The following is a 24,044-nucleotide window of genomic DNA, read 5'->3' on the forward strand; positions in this document are numbered from 1 at the left end:
TCACATAACCATCAGAAACAAAATCTCCAGTCTGATATTTTTGGAAATGCAGTGCTGTAATATGCAGCAGTATGAAACACCTTTAAGTGAGGCAATGATATTGTCTTCGATACTAAATTTTCATTGTACAGATTAACAAGGGAGAGGAATCACTGCTGTAGTGCTATAGAAAAACTAGGAAATGTTTAATTGAGCAGTTAAAAGAAAGACTTAAGAAGAGGCAGAAATCATATCATATTTAAAATTATGCTTTCCATCTGTTCTTACATTCTTGAAAGAGAAATGAAATTTAGTTTATTGAAAATATCATCTACCTATAGGGGATGAAATTCTGAATCTACTCTACTCTGGGAATTTTGCAATCAGCTTTCATAGAGCAAGGTCCCATCCACTATGATATCATTGAAAGAGTGCTGAAAAGTTTTGATTTTGAGAACATGACACTGACGCATTTTGTACTCTGCAATGATCATTTTTCTAGATTTTAAGTGTCTGGCCTTCAGGGTGCCGAATCGTTCTTGCTTAGTGCTGTGGTCCTACTGCAGTTCATTACGATTATCCTGATTTTACTTTTTCTCCAGCTGTAGTGCTGAATTGCTTGCTGATGAACAAAGTTGATTTATTTTAAGCCACAAGTGATAGCAAAAGCAGTAAAAAATACCTGAGAAGTATGCTGAATTTACCTAGTACTTCGTGTAAACTGCATGGGATTCTATCATGTACATATTAAAAAATTGCCAATCGTTTGTTCTAGAGTTAGTCTTTATCTCTCCCATCTGTCTGCCTCATAATTTAAAGGCCTTTGTCCTCCCAAGACTATTAAATCACATAGTACCAGTCAGTGCTTTCCTCCTGAGGGCAAAACTTCCCAGATGTAATATCTCCATTGGGCATTTGCATCAATTAATCATCTTCACTGATTTTGTGGGGCATGGAGCACAAGGCAAATCTAATAGCTACTGAACCGATAATGAGCGTGTCTACAATGTTTTTTGCATTTGAATGTATTAGTTCATTTCTGATGCCTCAATAATTTTACCAGTGTAATAGTGTCTTATTGAAAGACATCGGTGAAGCATCCATGTCCTTTAGGAAACACTTAGGAACACAAGAGTGGAAATTTGTGTAAACTTGGTCAAATCTGAGAACATAAATGGGTTCTAGAATCTATATTTGTGATGCTTAAATACTGAATGACCAAATTCTTGGAGACTCTTTGTGTCAGCAAATGTAATTTTTACTTAGGAAAATGTTTTTTTTTTTTTTATTTGTTTTGTGAGAGGTGTTACTGTTTTGCTGTTTGAGTTATTGACTGAATATTTTTTTCTTACAGTTGATTTGAAAGAATGCCTTCAGTCTGCAGACTTTATCAGCTCCAGTGATGGGAACTTTAAAATTCTAGAGGATGGTTCTGTGTACACAACATCTGCTGTTTCTTTGTCTGCTGAGCAAAAGACTTTTAGTATATTACTTAAAGACATTCAAGAACATGTACAAAAGAAAATACATGTTAGCTTGGTGGAGGAAGAAAAAAAGGTGAGCTACTAATATCAAGATAGCTTATTACTTGAGATACTGTTTCACAGAGTACAGCTTCGTTCTGCGTAACTGTAGTTGAATTTTTGGAATTCAGATCATCAGGTGAAGCCCTCTGGTGTACAGTGTATTTTTATTCAGCAGTTGTTGATTACTGCCCATTGCTTAAGTCAGCAGACTTCCTTTCTGAAATGGGAGATGCTAGTAAGGAGCTTAATCAGGAACATCTAGAATCATAAAAGCCATGTATGAGGAATTAAAGCAGATTTTATTCGTGCAAAGTATTACAATGAATGAAAAAAACTCTTGGAATACTATCACAGGTATAATCAGAAATGAAGACCTTGGAAAAACAAATGGTCAGTGGAAAAACTGGAACGGAGGGAAAAAAGATGGAAAGGCAGGACAGTAGCTAAGCTGAAATATACATAGTTAAGAGTATATGGATATATTCTTACCTGTCTTTTTATCTTCTAGACCCAGACACAGAAGACCAGGCATGCTAGAGATACAGTTCTTAAGCGAACCAAAAGAAGGTGGGGCCCTATTCCATCCGTTATGATAGAGAACTCACTTGGACCTTTCCCCCTACAAATCCAGCAGGTATATTTTATACGAATCCTAATTTTATGACACAAGATAGTTTTGTATGTGACTTTTATGATAAAAGAAGAACAAAAGTGAGCTCCCTTATATTCCGTACTGATGCCATTCCTGCTATTATTCCTCTGTCTTGTTCTGTCGTTGCGTATCTTGCGATCTTGTTGCTGACATAACTTGTGTTAGTAGTTGTTGGGGTGAACAGGAAATGTGCAAAAGTTGTAAAAAGGAGAGAGGCATGCTGTCAGAAGAGAGCTCTTTGACCTGGAAATCAGTGAAGTGTGTAATTTAAAAAAACCAACAAACCAGCCCCCCCAAAACATTGCCTAGAAAAAGATTTTGTAGACAGAGAGTGGGGGGAATCTTACCTGTATGTCTACATCCTTTCTAGAGTTCGAGGTGTATACCTGTAGTACTGAAGACTGAGTATGGCCTATATTATTAGGAAAAGTGCTTGCTGTAAGAAAACAAGTAGGCGTGAAAGAGAAATGCAAGAACTAAAGTTATCATAGATCCATCTAGCCTGCCCTAGATTACAGAGTGGCTGGTAGCAGATGTGTAGAGACAAGTGTAATAACAGAGTCTGTGCAGAGCAATCATTCCTCTACTAATCTTACCTTTATAACTTCTGGCATTCAGTAGGTAAGGAAAGTTTGGGGAGGAGAGTGTTTATAAATAGATAACTGCTAATGTTACCTCCGTGGTGCTTGTAATGAGATGCAGAGAGGCTATCTGAGTTGGCCTATCTCTGCATTATACTCTGGGTGGTCGTCTGTCTTTCCTTCTTTCCTTCCTTCCTTCTTTCCTTCCTTCCTTCTTTCCTTCCTTCCTTCTTTCCTTCTTTCCTTCCTTCCTTCCTTCTTTCCTTCCTTCCTTCCTTCTTTCCTTCCTTCCTTCTTTCCTTCCTTCCTTCCTTCTTTCCTTCCTTCCTTCCTTCCTTCTTTCCTTCCTTCCTTCTTTCCTTCCTTCCTTCTTTCCTTCCTTCCTTCTTTCCTTCCTTCCTTCTTTGTTCTGCTTTTTCTTCTCTAGTTGCCAACTACATTCTCAATGAGTGCACTGAAACCAAAATCTTTTGAAAAGAGACAGAAATAATAAACCATCAGTATCTGAATGTGCCTTGGATGTGCAGTATTCTAGAAAGATTAGATTTCAAATAATTTTTTTGTATGCACACTGTAAATTTTTTTAATTGCTTGATAGTCCTAAACATTTCTGAGTTTGAATTAACTACCTGTTCTCATGTACACACAATGTAAAGGAAGGCAATTACAGGGCAAGCTGTTCTCCTATTCTGTGAACTTTAAGCTGCTAAAGAAGTAGAAGTAAAATGAGTTTGGTTTTGGTTTTTTTGAAGAGTTCCTGTTTGTGCTAAATATGATAATGAAAAGGGGTAAAGTGTATTAGAATGATGCTGCTGTTTTTTATTGGGCTTAAAAACATGTTCTTTATAGGTCCAGTCAGACACAGCTCAGAACTACACCATTTATTATTCTGCAAGTGGACCGGGAATTGATCAAGATCCAAAGGGTTTGTTTTACATAGAAAGAGAAACTGGAAATATCTTTGCTACTCGTGCAGTAGACCGTGAACAATATCCAAGCTTTCAGGTACAGGCCTAAATTATGTAAATATAATGAAATCTTTTTTTTTTTTTCTGTCATGTATATATTTCAAAGCTGAGCTACAGAGTAACTGGGAGCAGACAAGATCTGGAATCTGCTGCCTGTTCTGAGTAATATCTTTGGTATTGTAGAGATGAAACCAGTGACAAATAAAGAAATAGCCGGTCATCTAGATCTTGAGAGTAGTTTTGCTTTTCATTGCTTAGACTCTAATTACAGCATAAACGTAGTCAGCTATTGCAGTTGCATCACTTTCGGGAAGAGTTTGAACTTCTCCCAGAGTTTTTCAGGGAAGGTTGAAAAGGTCTGCTTAAAAATAAAATAGTACTCCAGACGGCTGGGGGTTTTTGAGCTTCTTTCTCAAGCTGTTCAGTTTTGGTATTTAGTTAACAAGGTACACTGCTCTCTCTACTGGCTGAGAAGTGCAAGAAGGCAGTTAGTAGAAACAAACAGCTTCTAAATAGTTAGGTAATTTGCAGTACCTGTTACTGCTTTTTATTAGATTATGTTGTAATGGGCAAATAGTTTTGCTGTTGTTCTTGATTTTTTTCGAAGTAGCAATATTTACATCTAAATTTTTGGTAAGGCTGAGATTGCCTCCTAGGCACCTGGAAAAAAATGTGTTCAAGAGACTTGGAAAACGTGTTTGACAGTGTTGGGGGGGTGGGGGTGGGGAAAGAAAGTGATTCAAATACTTGTAGGGCAAGGAATGGAAAGGGGAAAGATTGGAAAGCATTTAAAGGTTTTGTGTTGTTGCCATCCTAAGATACCAGCCGCTTCCCCTTCTACGTGGCTAAAGAGCCTGGTCTTGAGAAGGGCGTGCTTGGCACCCTGTATGTCATTTTATTGACTCTTCCATTGAATTAAAAGTGTAATAATACTCCATGCTGCTTAAGCACAAAGTGAATTACTGAATTTATGTCTTACAGATCATTTGCTTTGCAACCACGCCAGATGGTTATTCACCAGAGGTACCTCTTGTGCATACAATCAGGATAGAGGATGATAATGACAACGCTCCATATTTTACACAGGACCTTTTTGAGTTTTCTGTCCTTGAAAATTCCAAACCTGGTAAGAATTGTTTTAAATTGGTGAACGCAGTTACCACTACTCAGCTCAGTATGTGTATGGCTAAGTGTAATTCTGCCTTTTAATCAATTTCAGTGGCATCTACTAAAGAGTATTTCTTTACAGCAAAGGATGAATTTGCAAAGAACAGCTCAAGACTTCTTAATGATTAGAAATTCCAAAATGCCATCCCAATTGTAGTGAAAAGTGTTGTTTAAAAAAGAAGTTTTTACAAACTGAGATGATTCAGTGTTCCTAAAATGGTGCAAAAATTTCAGAACACTATTATTTTAATTTTATCCAAAAAATAACCTTTTTTCATAAAATGTTTTGTTTGACAAAATGGCAGTTTTTAACAGATTAATTTCCTAAACAACTAAGTTGGTGGTGTTCTAAGGTGTAAAATGCCTTTAATTAAGCTTACAGTGTTTGTCCAAGCTGATGAACTTTTCGTGGGAGACGGTGGGGGGGAAGAAAGTCTTGCTTCTGCCCATACCTGTCAAAAGCAGGGGTTTGCCCCTTACTGACTTCACGTGTCTGTGTAACAGAGGACAAAAGCAGGGAGAAGGAAAAGCAGAGAATAAGGAATACAAAAGCTGTGGTTTTGCCATTCCTCGCTCATCTCCTAGGCTAGGGGTATAGAGTGGGGAAAGTCTAATTTGCTTCACAAAAAAGGAAGCAAAGTGTCTTTCCATTCGCTCAAAAACACCAGTTGCATTGCATTCTCTGAGCTGCTCTACATCTTGCTGGGTGAGTTGCTGATTTCAGGTGAAGTTCCAAAACCACTCGGGCTGTAGGATGAAGTACAGCAGCGCTCCCCAAGAGGCAGTCCTGCAGTTTCAACCATGCCAGAAAGCACCGAACCTCCCCCTCCAACCCCCCGGCAGCTCCTTTTCAGCTGTGCTTGGGATGCTCAATTAGAAGTCACTGTCAAAAACACTAACTGAAATCTAAACTTTTAATAATTCTTTTGATTATTCTGTCTGACAGTTGCAATAATTACAACTTTGTCTAAGAAGGAAAAAACCAGCCAGATTAAAATAGAAAATTCTACACTATTACTGTATTTTTACTACTATTTACTGTGCTTTTAATATTATTTTAATTTAGAGCTAAATGACCAAATTGCTGTTTTCATGTATCTAAAATAGAAATACCTGTTCAAATAATTTTGATGATTTATGGATTTTTCTGGAACTAAAAATTGCTGTATTGTGTTCACAGGTGTAGTTGTTGGAAGAGTGACCGCAGAGGACAGAGACGAGCCTTATACTCTGCATACTACGCTGAAATACCGCATTGTGTCACAAAATCCACCAGTAACCCCAGCATTTTCTTTACATGGTGACACAGGTGTCATTTCTGTATTATTGCCGCAGCTGGACAGAGAGGTGATATTTCCCGAAGCATCTTTAGCTGTCATCTACTGCACACAGATAGCTTCTTAACTCTGAATTGCTGTCATGGGAATCACCAGATGAATCATTTCTGTTACCCTTTTTTTTTGTTTCCCTCTCTAAGGAGCTGCTGAAGTTTTCTGGAAACCAGCAGTTAGTCCAAAGAGTTTCTGCACAGATATATCGTATTCTAGCTAATCTTGGCAGGGGGACCTCCTGCTGCACTTTTATTCAACCTATGGGTTGAAAATCCTATGAATTTTTATTCTTTCTCTGTTCATGAATCCCATGTGCCACTCTTTCCTCCTAATCAAGGTCCATCTGAGGTGCTTCTTGCTTCTTTACAGGGAAGATGAACCAACTTTTCTGGAAGTAGTCAGTCATCCTGTACTTAACAGAGTATCTCCAATATCTGAAACCTAAAGAGTAATATAACGTTTCCTAAAATTAAAGCACAAACAATTTATCCTTATCAGCCAGCTTTCAAGTAAATAAGACACAAGAGGTTTTAGGTTTTATTTGATTTGTTTTTTTTTTTTTGATAAAACATCATGTGAGAGAGATTGTTTACACTAGAAAAACTGTCAGGCCTGTATATTTCAAAATAACATTTCTAGCATAAGACAGTCATTCTAGAAAAAAAACACTGCTACAAACACATTGTTTTTGAGGATAAAAAGAGTCATATCCTGGCTTACGTAGGTCACTTCATGGCTGAAAATCCATATTATCAGTGTATTGCAAAATTGTGCACTTGCAGGTACACTGCTCAACTTTTTTAGCAAGAGAAAAATGCAGCGACTGCGAGCGTCACCATGACTACTAAGGGAACAATCACAGTGACTACTGAGGGAAGGAAAGCTTGAAAAATGGGTCCACTGCCTATCTTTTAAAGATAAACTTACAAAGTGGAACAGGAGATTTCTTTCCTCTGCCTGAGAAACATAGTGCTCCTTCCAGGCATTCAGAACTGGAGTTACTGTCTTGATTTGCAAACTCTCTTGTTTTGTGCCCAGTGTCCGTCCATCTGTTCGTGTGTCCCCCTACCCCGCTTCCCCCCTCAGTCCCCCTTCCCTGGTTTGTTCAGGTATTAATAAGGTTAAAAAAAAGCCTTCTGTTGTGACTCAAATCAGTGACTTAAGTGGGTCCTTATCAGTGATTCCCTTGGAACTGATCAGGGCACTGACTCCTTCCAACGGCTGGCATTGCCTTGTCATGTATAGCCCAGACAAAGGCTGTGATTGCAGCACTATTTCTGGTCATCCTCGCTGAAGTTAGAGACATGCACTGAAACACTTTACCATCCGGAAACCTAAGGGAATACTCTGCCTCGCCAAAGCGGAGACCTAGATAGCAGATTGAAGCATGTCATTTGCATCTTCCAAAACTTCAGGTACTGGAAAATAAAGCTGACGTTGTGAGAAGCTTTATTTGATCCAGGATGTAGCATACACATTACTAACAGATGCTGAACTCAGTGCTGCTTAGCCACTGAAAAATACTTTACTTGTTTTCCTTTTGTAACTATAGGGAGAAAGCCCCAAAGCTAATCGACTCATTTTGTAGGGGAGTACTGAATTTCGAGCAGAGTTGAGGAACGAGAGTAAAATACACAGTTCTACTCTTGTGTGTGACTATGTGATTGAAAAAATGAGTTTGTCAAAGTTCTGTATGCTTTTATTCATCTTTTCAGCTGGTATCCAGTTACACTATGTTAGTTGAAGTGAGAGATATGGCAGGTCAGCCTTTTGGTTTATGCACTACGGGAACAGTTGTCATCAGAATTGAAGATGCTAATGACAACGCACCATCCTTTAAACAGAGTCAAGTAAGTCTTCGTGAATTAAATGTCTGTAAGGAGGTAAAAAAAAAAAAATACTATTTTTATCCCCTTTCTAATTTCCTGATGGGCAGTCCCTTAAATAGGAAGCCTAATGCCCTGAGAGAGTTAATGCCAATATAAACATTTGAGAATGCCCTGTTTGTTGTGCTGTTTGGTGATTGGTATATTAGTTGTTTTGAGACATTTGCCTTATCTCCATTGGGAGAAGTCTGACGTGACTCATTCATTCATTTCTGCTGCAACGCATAGTCTTAGAAATCCCATATTTCACCATTTTCAGGGAGGGGACAGATTTACTTCTAAGCATTGTCATGACTTCATTATTTGACCAGATTTGTCTACTTCTGTGTTGCAAATGAAAACGTCAGTGTCAGTGAAGTAGATGCAAGGATTGTCGCTGAGATTTTCTATACTTTTCCAAATTTTTTTTTCTTCTACAGAAGTAGTATTTAAACCACTTCTTGTTCATCAATAGCTATAACTGAACTGTAAGTCTTTGATTATCACAGCTATCTGAATTTTTCGGGACTAGAGAGTATGTCTCAATAAACATGTATACCGCTCAAATAGCACAGGAGATTTTGTAATACGAAATTTATGACAAATAATTCATTATCCATGAGGAATACAAGTACATTATCCTTTCCACTCAGTGCTGTAGAATATCAGTAATATTGATTCAGAATCACTCTTATCTGTGCTTCTTGAGCTTGTACAGAATAACACAGCTCTTTAAAAAGATAAAAAAAAAAAGAAAAAACCTTCATCCTTTGCTGTCCACATGGAGACATATTTCACCCTTCTTGGCTTCTCTTCAAGTTCTTGTGGTTAGTTTATGTTTGTTTTTTTTTTAAATTTATGCCAATGGCTTTTCTAATGCTCAACTTGATCCCATTGTACACAAATTAGCATCTATAGCTGATGTAACTGAGGGGGACTGTGCTAATTTGCCTTTCCTGGAAGGAGAATTCCAGACTTAATTATGTCAGTGATCTTTTGAGCGTACCAAGGACCCGAGATTTCAACTGTGCTGGCAGGAAAAGTTTACTGTTTCACTTACGGTGTAAGGGAGGAGCAGGGGAAATATGCTAATGCATGAAAACAAAATAAATCATTACAGCAACTTGGTAAATTACCCCTTGGGTTTTATTTAAATACAGTGTTCTTCAGTCCTGCATCATGGAAGAGTATTCTCTGATCTAAATTGATTTTTTTTTTTTTTTTTGGATACTCCAAGTATGAAACGCGGGTGGAGGAAAACAGAGTGAACGTAGAAATACTGAGAGTCTCTGTTGTTGATCTTGATGAGCCTGGTTCGCCTGGCTCCGGAGCAGTGTATGAAATTATAAAAGGAAATGATGATCGGTCCTTTGAAATTACAACAGACAAAAACACAAATGAAGGAGTACTGTGTGTTGTTAAGGTAAGTAAAAATGGAACTGCCAGAGGAAAATTTGTGTGTCTTCAGGCGTTGCTTTTAAAATCAATCATCTAGAACACATTTTTATTTATAGAATATCTGTAACCATCAGGCAAATCATGCTTTCTTCAAGATCTGAACTCTCTTCTAGAGCAGATTGCATAATGCACTGTAGATGAGGCACATGTGTGGTCCATAACCTACAAAACTCATCTTCCAGACTGCTCCTCAGCTTTGTGTGCGCAGAATTCAAGAAGTCCCCTTTGTTTTTTCACTCCAGAAGAGCTTGGGGCTTTTGCCTGATTCTACAATTGGAGTTGTTTAGACTTAGGGATGTAACTGAGGAATGCTTCATGGCTGGGTTTTTAACAGAAATGGGAGTGTGGTAAAGGAGGGGAGGGGTGAGCACCTCCTCTAGTCTTGTTCTCTCGGGGAGTTGATTAAACTTACTAACTCTGCATAAAACTCTTAAGGTTTTGTTTTGCAGGTTCAGGTTTACTTTTGTGGGGTGTGAGGGAGTTCACACACACATAAGACTATCTGTTAGTTTAGTTGCTTGTTATACCCAACACTTTACAGATGTGAGGTAAACGGACCACCGTACCTGTACTCCAGCGTGTCCCTTTGTCTCTTCATGTCTATTTTCCATTATCTGTTAAAACTGCAATAACAGGTAACTTCTAAGGAGCAGAGAAGATTAATATTAAAATTTGAAGATGTAAATCGTAAGGGCAGAGATGCCAGTTATATTTGGGCTTTTTTATTTATTATGTTTTTTTATTGCTGGTAATCATTAGAGCTTTTTCTAAAGCTATGTCCCTGGTGTATGAATCCAGTTGAAATTTCTTATATTTAGCGTAATGCTGTAGTGGACTAGAGGGTATTATGACTTTAAGATATAAATAGCCCTAGAGTGTCTGAACGGTAAATGGTAGGTACTTACTGATTGACCCCACAAGTTCGGATGTATTTACAGTGGTTGAAGTCTTACTAGGAAATAAATGTAGGCGCTAGCAAGAAGCGTAATTGAGTTGTGCTGGAAAGGAAGTATGTGTAACCTAAAATAATGGGCAACTAGATATGGGAGGAGAAAATCCCCAACCACATTTAATTCTTATCTTACTTCTACTAGTATTTGATTATTAGAGTATTCATCTAAAATTTTACAGTGGTGCTGCTTACCTTATTAGGGGTAGTTCCTTAGGCTCTTTTCTTTGACTAACTTAGAACTTAACCTTTTTTTTTTATTATTTTTAAATCATGTCCCTTTACTGTGTCTCAAGCTGTGTGTTCCAGAAGGATAACTGACTTCTTTTGTAAAGAAATGTGGTACAGTTTTATCTATTTGATAATTGGGCAGTGAAAATGGTACCAAGTTTTGTCTTGGTGAGAAGGAAAAAAAACAACACCCCACCTTTGTTACAGGGACTGGACTATGAGAGCGCCAAGCAAAGGATCCTCGTGATTGCAGTCAACAACGAGGCACCCTACATGCTGGCACCGCATTCCCAACAACTTTCCCAGAGCACCAGCTCTGTTATGGTGCACGTCCTGGATGTGGATGAGGGGCCGGTGTTCAAACCCTGTCTATTGCGCATCGATGTTAAAGAATGCGAGGACATTGGGACGAATATTGGGAGATACATAGCAGAAGACCCAGAAACTGGAAATAGTGAAGGCATATGGTATAAAACAATGTTATCTACTAGTTTATTTGGAGTACAGCATGGGTGGGGTACGGGAAGGGGGAAATAGTTGTTGATGTTGTGTATGTGTGTGTGTGTGCGCACGCCTGAGTGTAAATGAATATGTGTATCTATATATGGACATATGTGTATATATATATACATGTGAATGTATGTTTGAGATCTTTAACTAAACAAACAAATTATTCATGACAGCTACAGGATACCACCTGGCCAGTGTAATTGGATCAGCATAGAGGAAAAATCGGGTGAAGTCAGAACCATTAAAGTCTTGGACCGAGATGTAGGAGAAATGAGACGAGGTCAATGCAATATCACAGTCCTCGCAATAGACAGAAGTGAGTACTAAATGTTGCCAGTATTCTTTGTGGTCTATAACAGGTGTTTATGTGCAGATTTAGTGTGGGGACAGCTATTGTGGTTCAGACCAGAGGCCCACCTATTCCATTGTTTTGTCTTTGGGATAGCTCTATCAAATACTTAGGGATTATACAGCAGAAATAGGGGCAAATTCTCAATGTTTTCAGAATTTACCTGCTCCCATTTAAAATTCTTTGTTAAGTTTAAATTGAGAGATTTTTCCTGTGGATTGTATTCCTTTTATTTCCTGACTATTTGCTTTTTAAGTCATAGCACCTGGCAGCTGTGAAGTTGACGACAAATTGGAGAGACGGAACTTCTTGAAAAAAAAGTTGTTGATCTTGAAACTCTTACTCTTCCTCCTCTGTTTGACTTCTTGGTGACTTGCTTTTGGAAACCCTTAATTTAAAAGGACCTCTTAGAACAGCTGTATTCATTGCTGTATGTTACTGTGCTCTTACTCTTATTCTTGGTCATTTACGTTCTGTAACAGTGTTCATGCTATGTGTTGCTCAGGTGACGAGCTCTTACAAATTACTCTGATTGTAGAGGAAGGGTTGTACACTCAGATTCTCATTCTACACTAGGTTTTGGTTCTGATTTAATGTGAGTGATCATCTGTTCTCGCTGATTAATTTGGTATATGCATTTATTGTAGGAAAAGACATAGTTTTGCCTCAACATCATCTAGCCAAGATTAAATACACCTTTCACTTCCCAAATAGTAAATGTAGCAAGTGGATTATTAAAGAAAAATGTTAGGCTTATACGTCACACTTTTAATTCTAAAATATGGATCTTACATTAAAAAAGAAAAATGGACTGCCTTTATAAATCCAATGGCAGGATTTAGTTTGAGCCCTTACGTGCTTAAACATCAGTGGGAGTAAAGAGAAGACCTTTGGAAGTTTCTTTATAGCTAAAAATTCTAACTCTGTCCAAAGCTTGCATATTAAAATTTAATGTAAATAATTGAATCTAAATTGTTTAGAACTTCTGCTGCATGTAAAGTAAACATGGTATATGCATCTGCAATCAGGTCTCTCTAGAGAAAGTTTTAAAGTATACTTGATATAATTTCATTGGAATTGAAAAGCATTGCTGTAGTGGAAAACATGTAATTAGGAGGGAGAGCTCATTCACTTCTTGCGTGTAGACTTTGGTGTGTGTCACTAGTATGTGTCACTGCTGAATGGTGACTCACAGGGAAGAGGACAGAAAGAAGCCCACTGTTTCTGAGCGTGTTCCTGTTCCCAGGGGAAGTGAGGGTAGGAGAGGTGTAATTTATTTTCTCCTTCCAGAAGTAAAAATGCTGGAGACCTTTGCTTTCTGATTTTGACTCTCAGTTTGGCGTAGCGTCCTTTACTCCTGATTTATGGGCTCTTTCTCCTCTCCTCCTTCTGTTAGAATGGTATCTGTCCCCACACAGATACACATGCTCAACCATATACATTGTCTGCTCATGCAGAATATGGAGCTTTGGGAGCTGTTGATCCGTTCTACAACCAGCCAAGCAAAGAGAGGCAGCCAAGAAAGCTGTGAGAAGTTCCTCTCTCTTTTGGCTAAATTAGCAGCTGCTTTCCACCTTAAGTCCTAACTTGGATACTGCAGTTGATATTTCATTAAATATGTGAATGTTTGAAGTAAGTGCTAAAAGTAGTTATTTTTATCTCATAGATGGCAAAACAGGCACTGGAACGATTCAGGTTGTCATCCAGCCTGGGAACAAGAATTACCCACGAATCACTAAAACTGAGTATATAATGTGCAGAGACAGAAAACCGATCTGCCTTACTGCACAGGATGGTGATGAGTCTCCTTACAGCACACCCTTTGTATATCGCATAACTGACCGTAGCTTGGCTTCCTCGTGGAAGATAACTCGACACAATGGTATGTGAAGACTTCTTCCTCCTCACTTGGCTATAGGTTGCCAGAGGAGGCGTTGCTACCTCTGCCTTGGGTGGACTGCAAGAATAGATTGGCTGAATGTACGTTGGGAATTGGTGTAGTCAGTGGGGCTAACAAGGTAGCCTTGAGGATCTCTAGCAGTTCTTTGGTTTCGTTTGCTGTACAGGAGTTCAAGAGCATGCCAGAAATAAAGGTGAAGCAGCTAAAGTATTCTTTACCTTAATTGTCCTGGGTTCGGAACAGTTTGCAGAAGTTAAGAAGGTGGCACTGTTGGCGTCACAAAGGCAAGGAGAAGGATACTGTATTCTCCCTCTTAAAGCACAAAAAAGAATCTGTCCCTGGGATCCTTGGGTCAGCAGTCAGCTGCTGTCTGAAATGATGCTGTAAAAAGATTAGGTCGGAGAACAAAACCCAATGTAATGCATTGCATCACCACCTCTGGAAAAGGAAGTATGCATTCATAATCCATAAGGAATTTCAGAATGAAATGGCTAATACTCCAAAAAAACCCACAACTTTTCTTAGGCTGCTGTTATGGTGGAGAACTGGAAAACTGAAACGTTACCTAGAATTGATTAGAAGCTGACTAAAAAAAATCCTGACAGTTTTTTTTTTTTCCGTAGTACTGCTGTCAGCTGGCACATTTTTGGTAAAGCTGATCTGGGTGAAAGAAAATATTACAATCTCCCGTAATATATTTATGCTATTTTTCATAAATTTGATAGAATTAGATAAAAAAATTTATTACCAAAGGAATTACTGTTTCCTAAAATTTGCTAATATAAAAAGTTACAGCTGATGGTGGTTTCTTGGTGGGTGCCAGATGCTGGTGACAAGAGCAGCACATGCATTTGCTACTGTGTTGTCATGAGCTAGCCTGAAAAGGGTCTGATTCTGAAGTATTCGGTCAAACATTTGCTAATGAAAGGCAAAAAACAGCAAAGTCTGAGAGCAAAGGCATCTGAGAGTTTCAAGGTTTATATTAGGCAAGTTGAAAAAACATTTTAGATGGTACATGTAGTTTCATATACCTCATCATAAACCAGCCATTATGTACATCAGTGTCTATCTTGTACATTTTTTTTACAAATAATTTCTTTCTCCCTTTAAAAAATGTGATCATTAATCATTGCCACTAAGCAGGACAGCAGACTAAATGGATTTTACTTCCCACGGGATATAGCCGTTCCTACTGAATATAGAAATAGAGCTAAAGAGTGGAAGACATAAATTAAGTTTATGATTAATTATTCCAATCAAGCTACCAGAAATACTTTTAATAAATGTAAGTTCAGTTGATGGTCTTTACTAGTAAGCCCAAATAGTGTCATTTACTATAATGAACTGAATCAACTTCACAGTTTCAAATCGTATGTTGTCAGAAGGCTGCATAAGGTTTGCTTTTTCAATACCAACATTTAAAAGGTGCTGAAAAGATAAGTCCTTCCAAGATGTAGTTTTGTATGAACACATTTAAGCTAGCTTCACGCTAGCTAATGCAGATCTGGTAGCAGTGTAGCTGTAACAGAAGGGAAGACTGTGATTATGGTCGCATTTGTGACAATAGGGTTTCAGGTATTGTTAATGCTAGATCTGGTTTTGTCTTTTTTTACAGATAATTCTGTGTATCTTTCACCAAAGGGTGATATTCCATTTGGAATATATGATATTCCTGTAAGTGTGACTGATAACGGAGGAAAGGTAGGAGAGAACTACATAAAAGTTAACTACTGTGATTGCGTTACTCCAACTGAATGCACTGGTGGGCCCCGTGTCCTTCAAGCTGGAAATGTTACTCTTGGTGTATGGGCCATCCTTGCAATGATCTTAGGATCACTATTATTGCTGTGTAAGTACACTTGATTTTTAACACGAAGTGCAAAAAACTTAATTTTAAAATTAGCTGACAGAACCTGATTCAAATGTTTCTTTTTTTATTTAGGCTTTTGTATAGCCCTCATCACTGACAATGTACCTTCTCTATTTGTAGCGGTACCACAGGCTTCTTGCTCTCATTTTGTCCTGTGGTTACCGTGTGTGGATTTCTGTTTATTCTTTTAAGTACATTTTGTGTAAGATATTCTGTGCATTCATGTTAGCAAGGCCAAAAAACCCCCTGCATTCAGCACTTGAACTGAAAGAAGATCAGTTTTGTAGTACTTATCAGATCTTGTCTTGAGGCGAGTATAGCGAAGCTTGTGAGTTTAGTGCTGGTTTGGGGATGCACATTTCTGTTTATAGGAATGCTGAAATCAGTTTCCTAGAGCTTTTTGTGACATTTCTTGGGTCATGGATTAAAAGATGGAGCATCTTGGACATTGGGTTTCACAAGGAATTTTACAAGAACCAGCATAGTGTTGAAAGACAGGTTGGATACTTCCACAACAGACCCAACCATTGAATACATGTTGCGTTACTGGAGTTGCCCAATGACTAACAGATTCTTAGCAGGCTGATAGTGCAGTTAACCAGTGAGGTGGTGACAATAATATGTAACAAAGCCAGGTCATTTTTTTACCAGAATCAGACATAGTCTGACTAATAACATCTTTAAAAATCACCAGAGGACATGCTACAGTAAAAAATACTTCAGAGTTGGGTTTTTTTTCTTTCTTTCCTTCTTTCTTTTCCATTTTTTTTCTGGCAATGGTCAACCTGTCTTGCCCCTATTCAGTCTCAGCTAGCTGGTCGTACTCAGGCAGATAGAACACTGGGACCTGCACATGTTTTGAAAGTTAGGTAGATCCATGTTTTGTCTAAACAGGGCAGGTACCCAAATTCATGATACAACCTGGAGGTGGAACTTTCAGATGTGGGAACACTTAGTAGGGGGACTATGTGAAACATCACCTAGCTTTTTGTCACTACCCCTTGTCTGCACTCCTCCCAGATGGACCCATTATTTTATTGTGGCTAGGTTTTACCCTGTGTATCCTCCGCTTGGTGCTGTCATGGATGTCTTCTTCCCATCTGTCAGCATCAAGTGGCGACCCGCCAGAACCACTGATGCAGATCTCACTGACAGCTGATAGCTGTAGAAGCTAAAGGAGCTTGAAAGTGGCTCTTGGCCAATTTCCACAGAAGTTTATATGTTCAGAGATCGGATTGCTCAGTGTGCAGTTAGGCAGAACTGCTCTATTTCTCATGGGTTTATTTTTAAGCTATCGCCTTGAAAAGAGAAGGAAGGAGTGGTTCTCTGAATGAAATGTTTAGTCCTTTGTTTAGGAGAGGCATTACTTGCTCATGATTCTTTTATACAAAGTCATTTCTGGCTGAGTCTCCATGAGAACACAAAGTATTATTGTAGGAGGAATAAGCTGAATAAAAGGAATTAAATAAGATTGTTCTGTAACATAGTGCTTGAAGACCTCCAGGGTTCTGGTGACCTTTTCTGTAAAGTAGAAGTTTCTGGTATTGGAACCGTTAGCTTGCATATTAGATCCTTATGACATAATTTGACATCTGCATATTCATACATGAAAAATGTCTTATGTACAACCTTGATGTAGGCATAAGACATGATTTTTCACCTGAATTTGGTCTTTATTTTTTATTACTGTGAAATTTTTCAGTCACAGTGTTTTCATAAGGGATGCTTATATTTCTTTCGGTGAAACCAAGATGCATTTTAGAAGAATGAAATAGTTTAACAATGTAGTGAAAAGTGCATATACTGTTTGAAATAATGTCTATATGTACAGTTTTGAGTATTGGCATTTTTGGAAATGAAATTTTTTTTAAAACCATACTTGATGTTTATGTATTTAAAAAGGATAATACAACAACATTCATTATCAAACGAAGGTAGATGCCGTTATAATGTAAAGTTCACAGTATCTTCCCCACTTATTTCCTTTCCATAGTAATCCTGATCACAATTTGTGGCTGCTGTGGCTCTGGGGTAATGCACAGGCATGTGACTGATGATTGTGCCAATCACAACTTAATAATTTCGAACACAGAAGCTCCAGGAGAAGAAGTGATGGTAAGTTGTCTATTTACTTCAATGTAGAAATATGTAATTAAGATATCCATAGCCTTTCGGTTTGAGAACAGGACCACCTGCAAGTAAGTGATTTAGTAAAGGAAATAAGCAATAAATGCAGGGACCATTCGATGTGCTTTGCTATTTAACAGGAACTTGAAAATTCTTACTTTAGGCAGAGTTGGTAGTACCATACATATTTACACATGTCCTGTGGTTGTTAGCCCGGCTGCTTATAATTCTTCCTGACTTTAACTGTTTAGTTGAAACTTTCAGGTGAATATTATAATCACTTCAGTCCTTTTCAACACAATGAGATTAGATAGAAATTTACTATTTTGCCTATGTTGAATGTGTGTTTATGGCAAAACACTTTTACTTTTCCTTGGAGAAGGATTTTTAAATTTAGTGGATAGTCATTGTAGATCACAGGTGCAATTTCTGCCTTTCCCCTGAAAAATGACCCCAAATACAGTTGATATTTGAACCAGTGGAAAAAATACAACTGAGCAGTTCGTGTTCATGAAACATGTTCTTGCTCTTGGCATCTAAGCTTTTTAATGATTCAGTCTACCGTAAACATAGTCCAGCCCAGGACTGTGCTCATACACAAGGACTTGGCTCTTCAGACTCTTCCCCTTCTCCTCTGTCCCTCACCCCCTGACCATGCCCTCCTCAAGAAAAGGAAATTACTTTAAAAAACACTGAGTTTACTTCACCTTGAAAGCTAAGAAATCCTAATGGTGACAAGTGTCAAATTTCTTATTGTCTATGACGCATGCTGTAGTGCCATTATAAATTGATAATGTAGTTTCTAATTTGTGATCCCATACTAGTTTTTCCGTATTTCACTCAGTATACAAACTCTTCTGTGAAGAAACCGAATGAAACTTATGCATATAACTGTATATTAATGGATTAATGGCTTAATGGATTACAGGTTGTTGACTTTGAAAAGCGAACATTATTTTACATGACAATTTAAGAAACTAGCATATGGATTATAGTACAGGCTTTGTTGGGGTAAAGATCTGGTTTAGGATCTCATATCATATTTAAATGCAGATCCCCCCCTGTAGCCTTTCCGCAGACCACTTATTTATCTTTGTGTACTAAGTATAGGCTTTTTGTTTAAAATACCGCAGTGCAAAGCTGGAGAGTTCAGTTTTCAGAATTGTCAGTTCCTGATTGCTGTTTCATCTTCTGAATCAAAAGAAAAAAAAAAAAAAGGGAGGGGAGTGGGGGGGAAAAAAGTCCAGCTGTCCCCACTGCTGCATCTTTTTTTTAGGATCACAATATAATTCCTCTACAAAACACATGTGATCAAGGAGGATATGGAATAAAAACAGGAGATCAGCAAACATTTGAAATGGTAAAAGGAAGAGGGCATACCTTGGAATCAGTCAAGGGAGGCGGACATCAGACTCTGGGATCAGTCAAAGAAGGAGGAGGAGGACAGACTATGATGGACACCTGTAGATACTCCTACTCAGAATGGCATAATTTCACACATCCTCGTTTAGGTGAAGTAAGTATTCTGAAACTGGGTTTTTTTTTTTTTTTTTTGGAGAGTAGGTCATAATCAATATATGCAGACTTTTCAAGGAAGACATGTATTTGTGCTAGAAAGGTGGCTTTCCGGTTTTGGTTTTCTCTCGTTTTTCCTTTCCTGTGCTCCCCTGCGTCCCCTTTGGAATATTGCCCTTTCAAAAAGTCATCTTTTGCATATTTTAGACATAAATGTAAATGGCTTTTCTTGGCTTAAACTATAGGCAGTATGCTATTTTTCATTTAGAATATTTCCTCATTTAGAATAATTACTCGTGCTTTTGTGAGTTTTTCTGACAACGTCTGTTTGCTTTTATTCTAACTGCTTGCTTTGTACTAATTTAAACCTGATACTTAGCAATGGTGCAGGAATGAATGTGCAGCATTAGAAATGTAGTTGCTCCACGCTTTGGAGATCAAAACCTCTCACTACTTGCCTAACTAGTTACGTGTAAATCAGTCTTTTAATTTCGAGTGGAATTTAGTTGCTTGACAGGTTATTTAAACAGGTTCTTCCTCTTTTATTGTTACTTACATGATTAGTAGAAATGATTTCTTTATTAAATACTTATATTTTGTAGTCTTAATAATATAGACCAATCATGTGCATTTTTTGTATGTAGGAATCCATTAGAGGACACACTCTGATTAAAAATTAATCAATGAAAGGTAAATCAAAAGAAATTATTTTTATGCAATATGTTTAGGATAACAATTTAAGAAAGTAATAAGGTGTGTTCTCTTCCTATGCAGAAGGTGCACCTATGCAGACAGGATGAAGAACAGAAGCATTCTGAAGATTATCTCCTTTCATATAACTATGAAGGAAAAGGATCCTTGGCTGGCTCTGTAGGCTGCTGCAGTGATCAGCATGAAGAAGAGGCACTTGACTTCTTAGATCAGCTGGAGCCCAAGTTTAGGACATTAGCAGAAACATGCGTAAAAAGATAAATGTGCCTTTCACAGTGCTTAAAAAAACCTGTAAATTAGTGGCTGTCATACTTTTGTGACATTAGGTGTTTCGGAATAGAAAGGTGGAGAGGTTTATTAAATTTAATATAGACTGGTGAGAGTGTAACTAACTCTTACTTTAAATTTACAACATTTTTTTTATCTCTGCTAGACACGTTCCATCAAAAATAAGGGATTAAAAATATTTTTTCTTTAGACTACGTTAATATAGTAATGATAGTTTCTACTTAGACTACGTTTCCTATTCTTTGTGATTAATTAAAATGCAAAACTTGGTGTTGTCCTATTAATTAATTACTCAGCTTCAAAATTTTGTTGCATTTGGCTTTGGAGAAGGAAAGCTTTTTAACTCACTGTTTCTTTGTTTTCTTTTAATTCTGTAGAAATAAACCAAAAAACATTACTGGTGGATATGAAATACCTTTCTAATTTTTAACTTATACAAACTGAGATACAAAACACTTTTTCCTTTTTCACATTAAAAAACCTATTAATAAATTAGAAAACTTTATATTTTGATTGAAATTTAAATATATATATATTGTATATATGTAAAATAATATTCAAAAATATATTTTTCTCCTAATGGGTTACCACCCATCAAACTTGCTATCCTAAGGGATTTATGGCATCTCCACATAGGGTATCAGCATTGTATGCGAGTATATATTTTTCTTTTAAGGAAATAAAAGATTTTTAAAAAAAATCAGGAAAATAGGGGTAACTATCATACTTCAAATGAATGGAAGACAAATCTCTTGTTTACTTGACATAAGTTTGTACCTCAGTTTCTTGGGAGTTTTAACATAGTATCATTGCAGAAATGATGAACATTGCCAAGAGTTTTGTCCAGTGTAAGCTACCACCACCTTTCTCACTTGCCTTGTTACAGACTTCATTAAACTGTTTCTTTCTGTAAGTAGAACTTGGCAGAAGATACAGCTGAAATGGATTGGGCATACACTGCATTTATAATGTGTTTTAAAGATAGCTTTATTTGAGATGCAAAATTACACTGGGATAAACTGTCTGCTTTGAGTGTATTATGTGGTGGTTGCAGAAGTAATCATTTACACACATCTCCGGCAGAAATCATCTGAATCCCATTTGTTATTTTACTAGATCAAGCATACATATACATTATATATATATACACAAAAGTTTGAAATACCATTGGCAGATGACAGTAGTGAGACCTGAATGCTGCCATAAGCTATTTCTGGAATTCAACCTTGCTTCCCAGGTTTTACATGTTTTAAAGATTTGCGCTCCTGGTCGAGTAATCTGTCCTCTGCACTCCAGGAATTCTCTTGTGCCTTAAAAGAATGTCTTCCTGCCTATGAGAAAGGGAAACTTGTACAATTGCTTATTTCTGTTGCTATAATTCTGCTTTTAGGATTTGCTCTGTAAACATATGCCTTAGGGAGATATTTTTTAAAATTTGCTATGCCTAATGATCTGTAAAAGGAATTATTAGTGACAACAGAGAGTCATGCTGCTCTAAATTTCAGTGCAGAGCTGCTGCTGACTTCCAGTGATTGCAGTTCATTCCACACAGATTATGGTCAGTGAAAACCTGCAACAGTATAAAAACTTACCAAATTTATAAAATAGTGCTTTTAAAACCTTCCGTTTTACACTGTAAAGGGGCTTCAGAATATTTCTGATAAGAACTAGCTGTGGTTAATAACTTCATAGAGCGATGTTAAATGTATTTTAGTCTGTCATTTGAAAGTGGTGATGAATTCATCCTGAACTAGATACACTGATAGTGCTAAGAACGAATCACCAGCACCAAAATACTAGAGGGGAACCAAGGTGTTATGAACTTACTTTATTTAAAAAATGCACGCTAACACTACTCTTCTGAACACTACTCTTTTTCGCTAACTTAAATGAGTTTTGCTGAACGTGGATAGGCAGATCTGTGGCTGATGTCAGTCAGGATAGCTCTGCTGATGCCAGTGGAGCTATGTTGGCTTTACGCCAGGTGAAGATCTGTCCCCTAGTGATTTTCTTGCTTCTTTGTGTCTTGCATCTTTATTTTTGGTTATTGGCTATACACTTCCTAAGGTAATGTTAATGTCTCCCTCCCCCCCACCCCCGGCCCCCCGCCTCTTTTAATGTTTGGTGGTTTGTTTGTTTGTTTGTTTTTTAAATTATATAAAAATTCTATAGTTCAGAAGGACCTAGGGTAAACAATGGAATGCACTCTTTTGAAAAATTTTTGGGCGATGTCATAGAGAAACCTCTGGAAATAAGGTTTCTTTTCCTCATGAAATATAGTAGTACAGTTCTAAAAGAACAGACCAAATTTGGATGAACTTTAATTGAATTGGTGCTAACTGTTTTAAGTAGATGGTTGCCAACTTTCCACTCCGGAGTTAAAATAATAACTTACTGAAATCAAAATAATGTCTCCTAGTCTAATTTACCTTAAAAATGTTTTTTTTTTCTTGTTTTACATTTCAACAAACATAGATAATTAGTTATTTGCATTTTTTGTCCGTTTTTAAACAAAGCACAAATTTGGAATCACTTCTACTTGTTTGTCTCTTAAAAATTAAAGTTCTGAACTGAACCAGCTATTCCCGTAAAACCAAGAGCAGAAGGGTATTTGAGATGCTCTAAGAAATGAACTGTAAAACATTATTTTCATTGTGTGATCACGTGAATGAAAACTTTTTAAAATGCATTAAGGTTTACAAATACTAAGTACCAAATAACATTTGTGTAAAACTTACAAATGGAATATTTCAAAATGTATAATTCACTTGTTACTTTCTTGAATCCCCTTAAAAATTGTGAAGATTTGTTCTCTTCAACTACGTAATTTGCAAACTATCTAGTTGTGTCAACATTATCTTAACATCATGTTTTAGGTATATTTTGTACAACAGTGAGTAATAAATTTTTTTCAAAATAAAAGGAACTTCTACAAAAACTGCTCATTTCTTGTGCATGAACTAGTTTATTTCTGAAGGGAATTGGATTTTTAAATTTGAATTGAAATGTTTTTGCAATGTTATACTGCTGTAAGGCTAGTAGTACTTGTCCTTGTAACATGAACAGTGTGAATTCTAGCTGAAGTTTTATAGCACAAGCTGGCCAGTTGTCAGTGGGGCTTCCTTAGTGCTTCTAAAATGATCACAGAATACTTGATACTTAAAGTACAAAACATTACTCTGTCATCTCACTGCTAAATTGCAAAAAATACAGAGTGCCTCTTCAAAACCTCTTAAAGAAAACCTATACTAGGTTTAGGTTTTCTGTAAACCCAAATAACCCAAACTTTTTTAGGTTCCCGTCTGCCCTCTGGGCTTGGCCTTTCAGCCGGTTTTTGAGCCGCCTCACTGTTTGCTTATCCATCCTATACATCAACAGCTTGTTTATGATGATACGTGAGACAGTGTGAAAGGCCTTACTGAAGTCCAGGTAGACAGTATCCACTGCTCTCCCCTCACCTACCAACCCAGTTATTTCATTGTAGAAGTTTATCAAGTTGGTCAAGCATGACCTCCCCTTGGAGAAGCCACGCTTGACTGCTCCTGATGATTTTCTTGTTCACATACCTCAAAAATGGTTTCCAGGATCCATCACCTTCCCAGGGACTGAGGTGAGGCTGACCGGCCTGTAGTTCCCTGGGTCCTCCTTCTTGCCTTTCTTGAAGATAGGAGCGACATTTGCTTTCCTCCAGTCTTTGGGCACTGCTCCCAGTTGCCACGATCAATCAAAGATTGTTGAGAGTGGCTTTGCAATGACATCTGTCAGCTCCCTCAGAACTCGTGGGTGAATCCCATCAGGGCCCATGGACTTAACGTATGCCTGGTTTGCTTAAGTATTCTCTTAGCTGATTGTCTTCCACCAAGGGTACATCTTCCTTGTTCCAGACTTTCCCTCTGGTCTCTGGGATTCCTGAAGGTCACTCTTGCTAGTAAAAACTGAAGCAAAGGTGGCATTCAGTGCTGCAGCTTTTTCCATGCCCTATATAATCAGGTGCCCCGTCTCGTTGAGCAATGGGTCCACATTTTCCCTAGTCTTTTTGTCACCTATGTACTTATAGAAACCCTTCT

The 24,044-nt window shown here is 37.6% G+C and overlaps 1 protein-coding gene across 1 annotated transcript; it reads left to right on the plus strand.

Moving 5' to 3' along the window:
• The first annotated feature begins 1,444 nt into the window (after positions 1-1,444).
• Positions 1,445-19,950, plus strand: LOC128905585 (desmocollin-2-like). The gene is made up of 14 exons (XM_054191858.1): positions 1,445-1,536; positions 2,014-2,139; positions 3,588-3,743; positions 4,688-4,832; positions 6,054-6,220; positions 7,920-8,054; positions 9,307-9,492; positions 10,915-11,174; positions 11,391-11,533; positions 13,233-13,448; positions 15,082-15,315; positions 17,330-17,451; positions 18,740-18,979; positions 19,753-19,950. The coding sequence occupies exons 2-14, from the start codon at positions 2,095-2,097 to the stop codon at positions 19,948-19,950; spliced, it is 2,247 nt and encodes a 748-aa protein (XP_054047833.1). The 5' UTR covers positions 1,445-1,536; positions 2,014-2,094.
• Positions 19,951-24,044: the final 4,094 nt, after the last annotated feature.

Source organism: Rissa tridactyla, chromosome 2 (genome assembly GCF_028500815.1).
Source record: "Rissa tridactyla isolate bRisTri1 chromosome 2, bRisTri1.patW.cur.20221130, whole genome shotgun sequence".
NCBI lineage: Eukaryota > Metazoa > Chordata > Aves > Charadriiformes > Laridae > Rissa > Rissa tridactyla.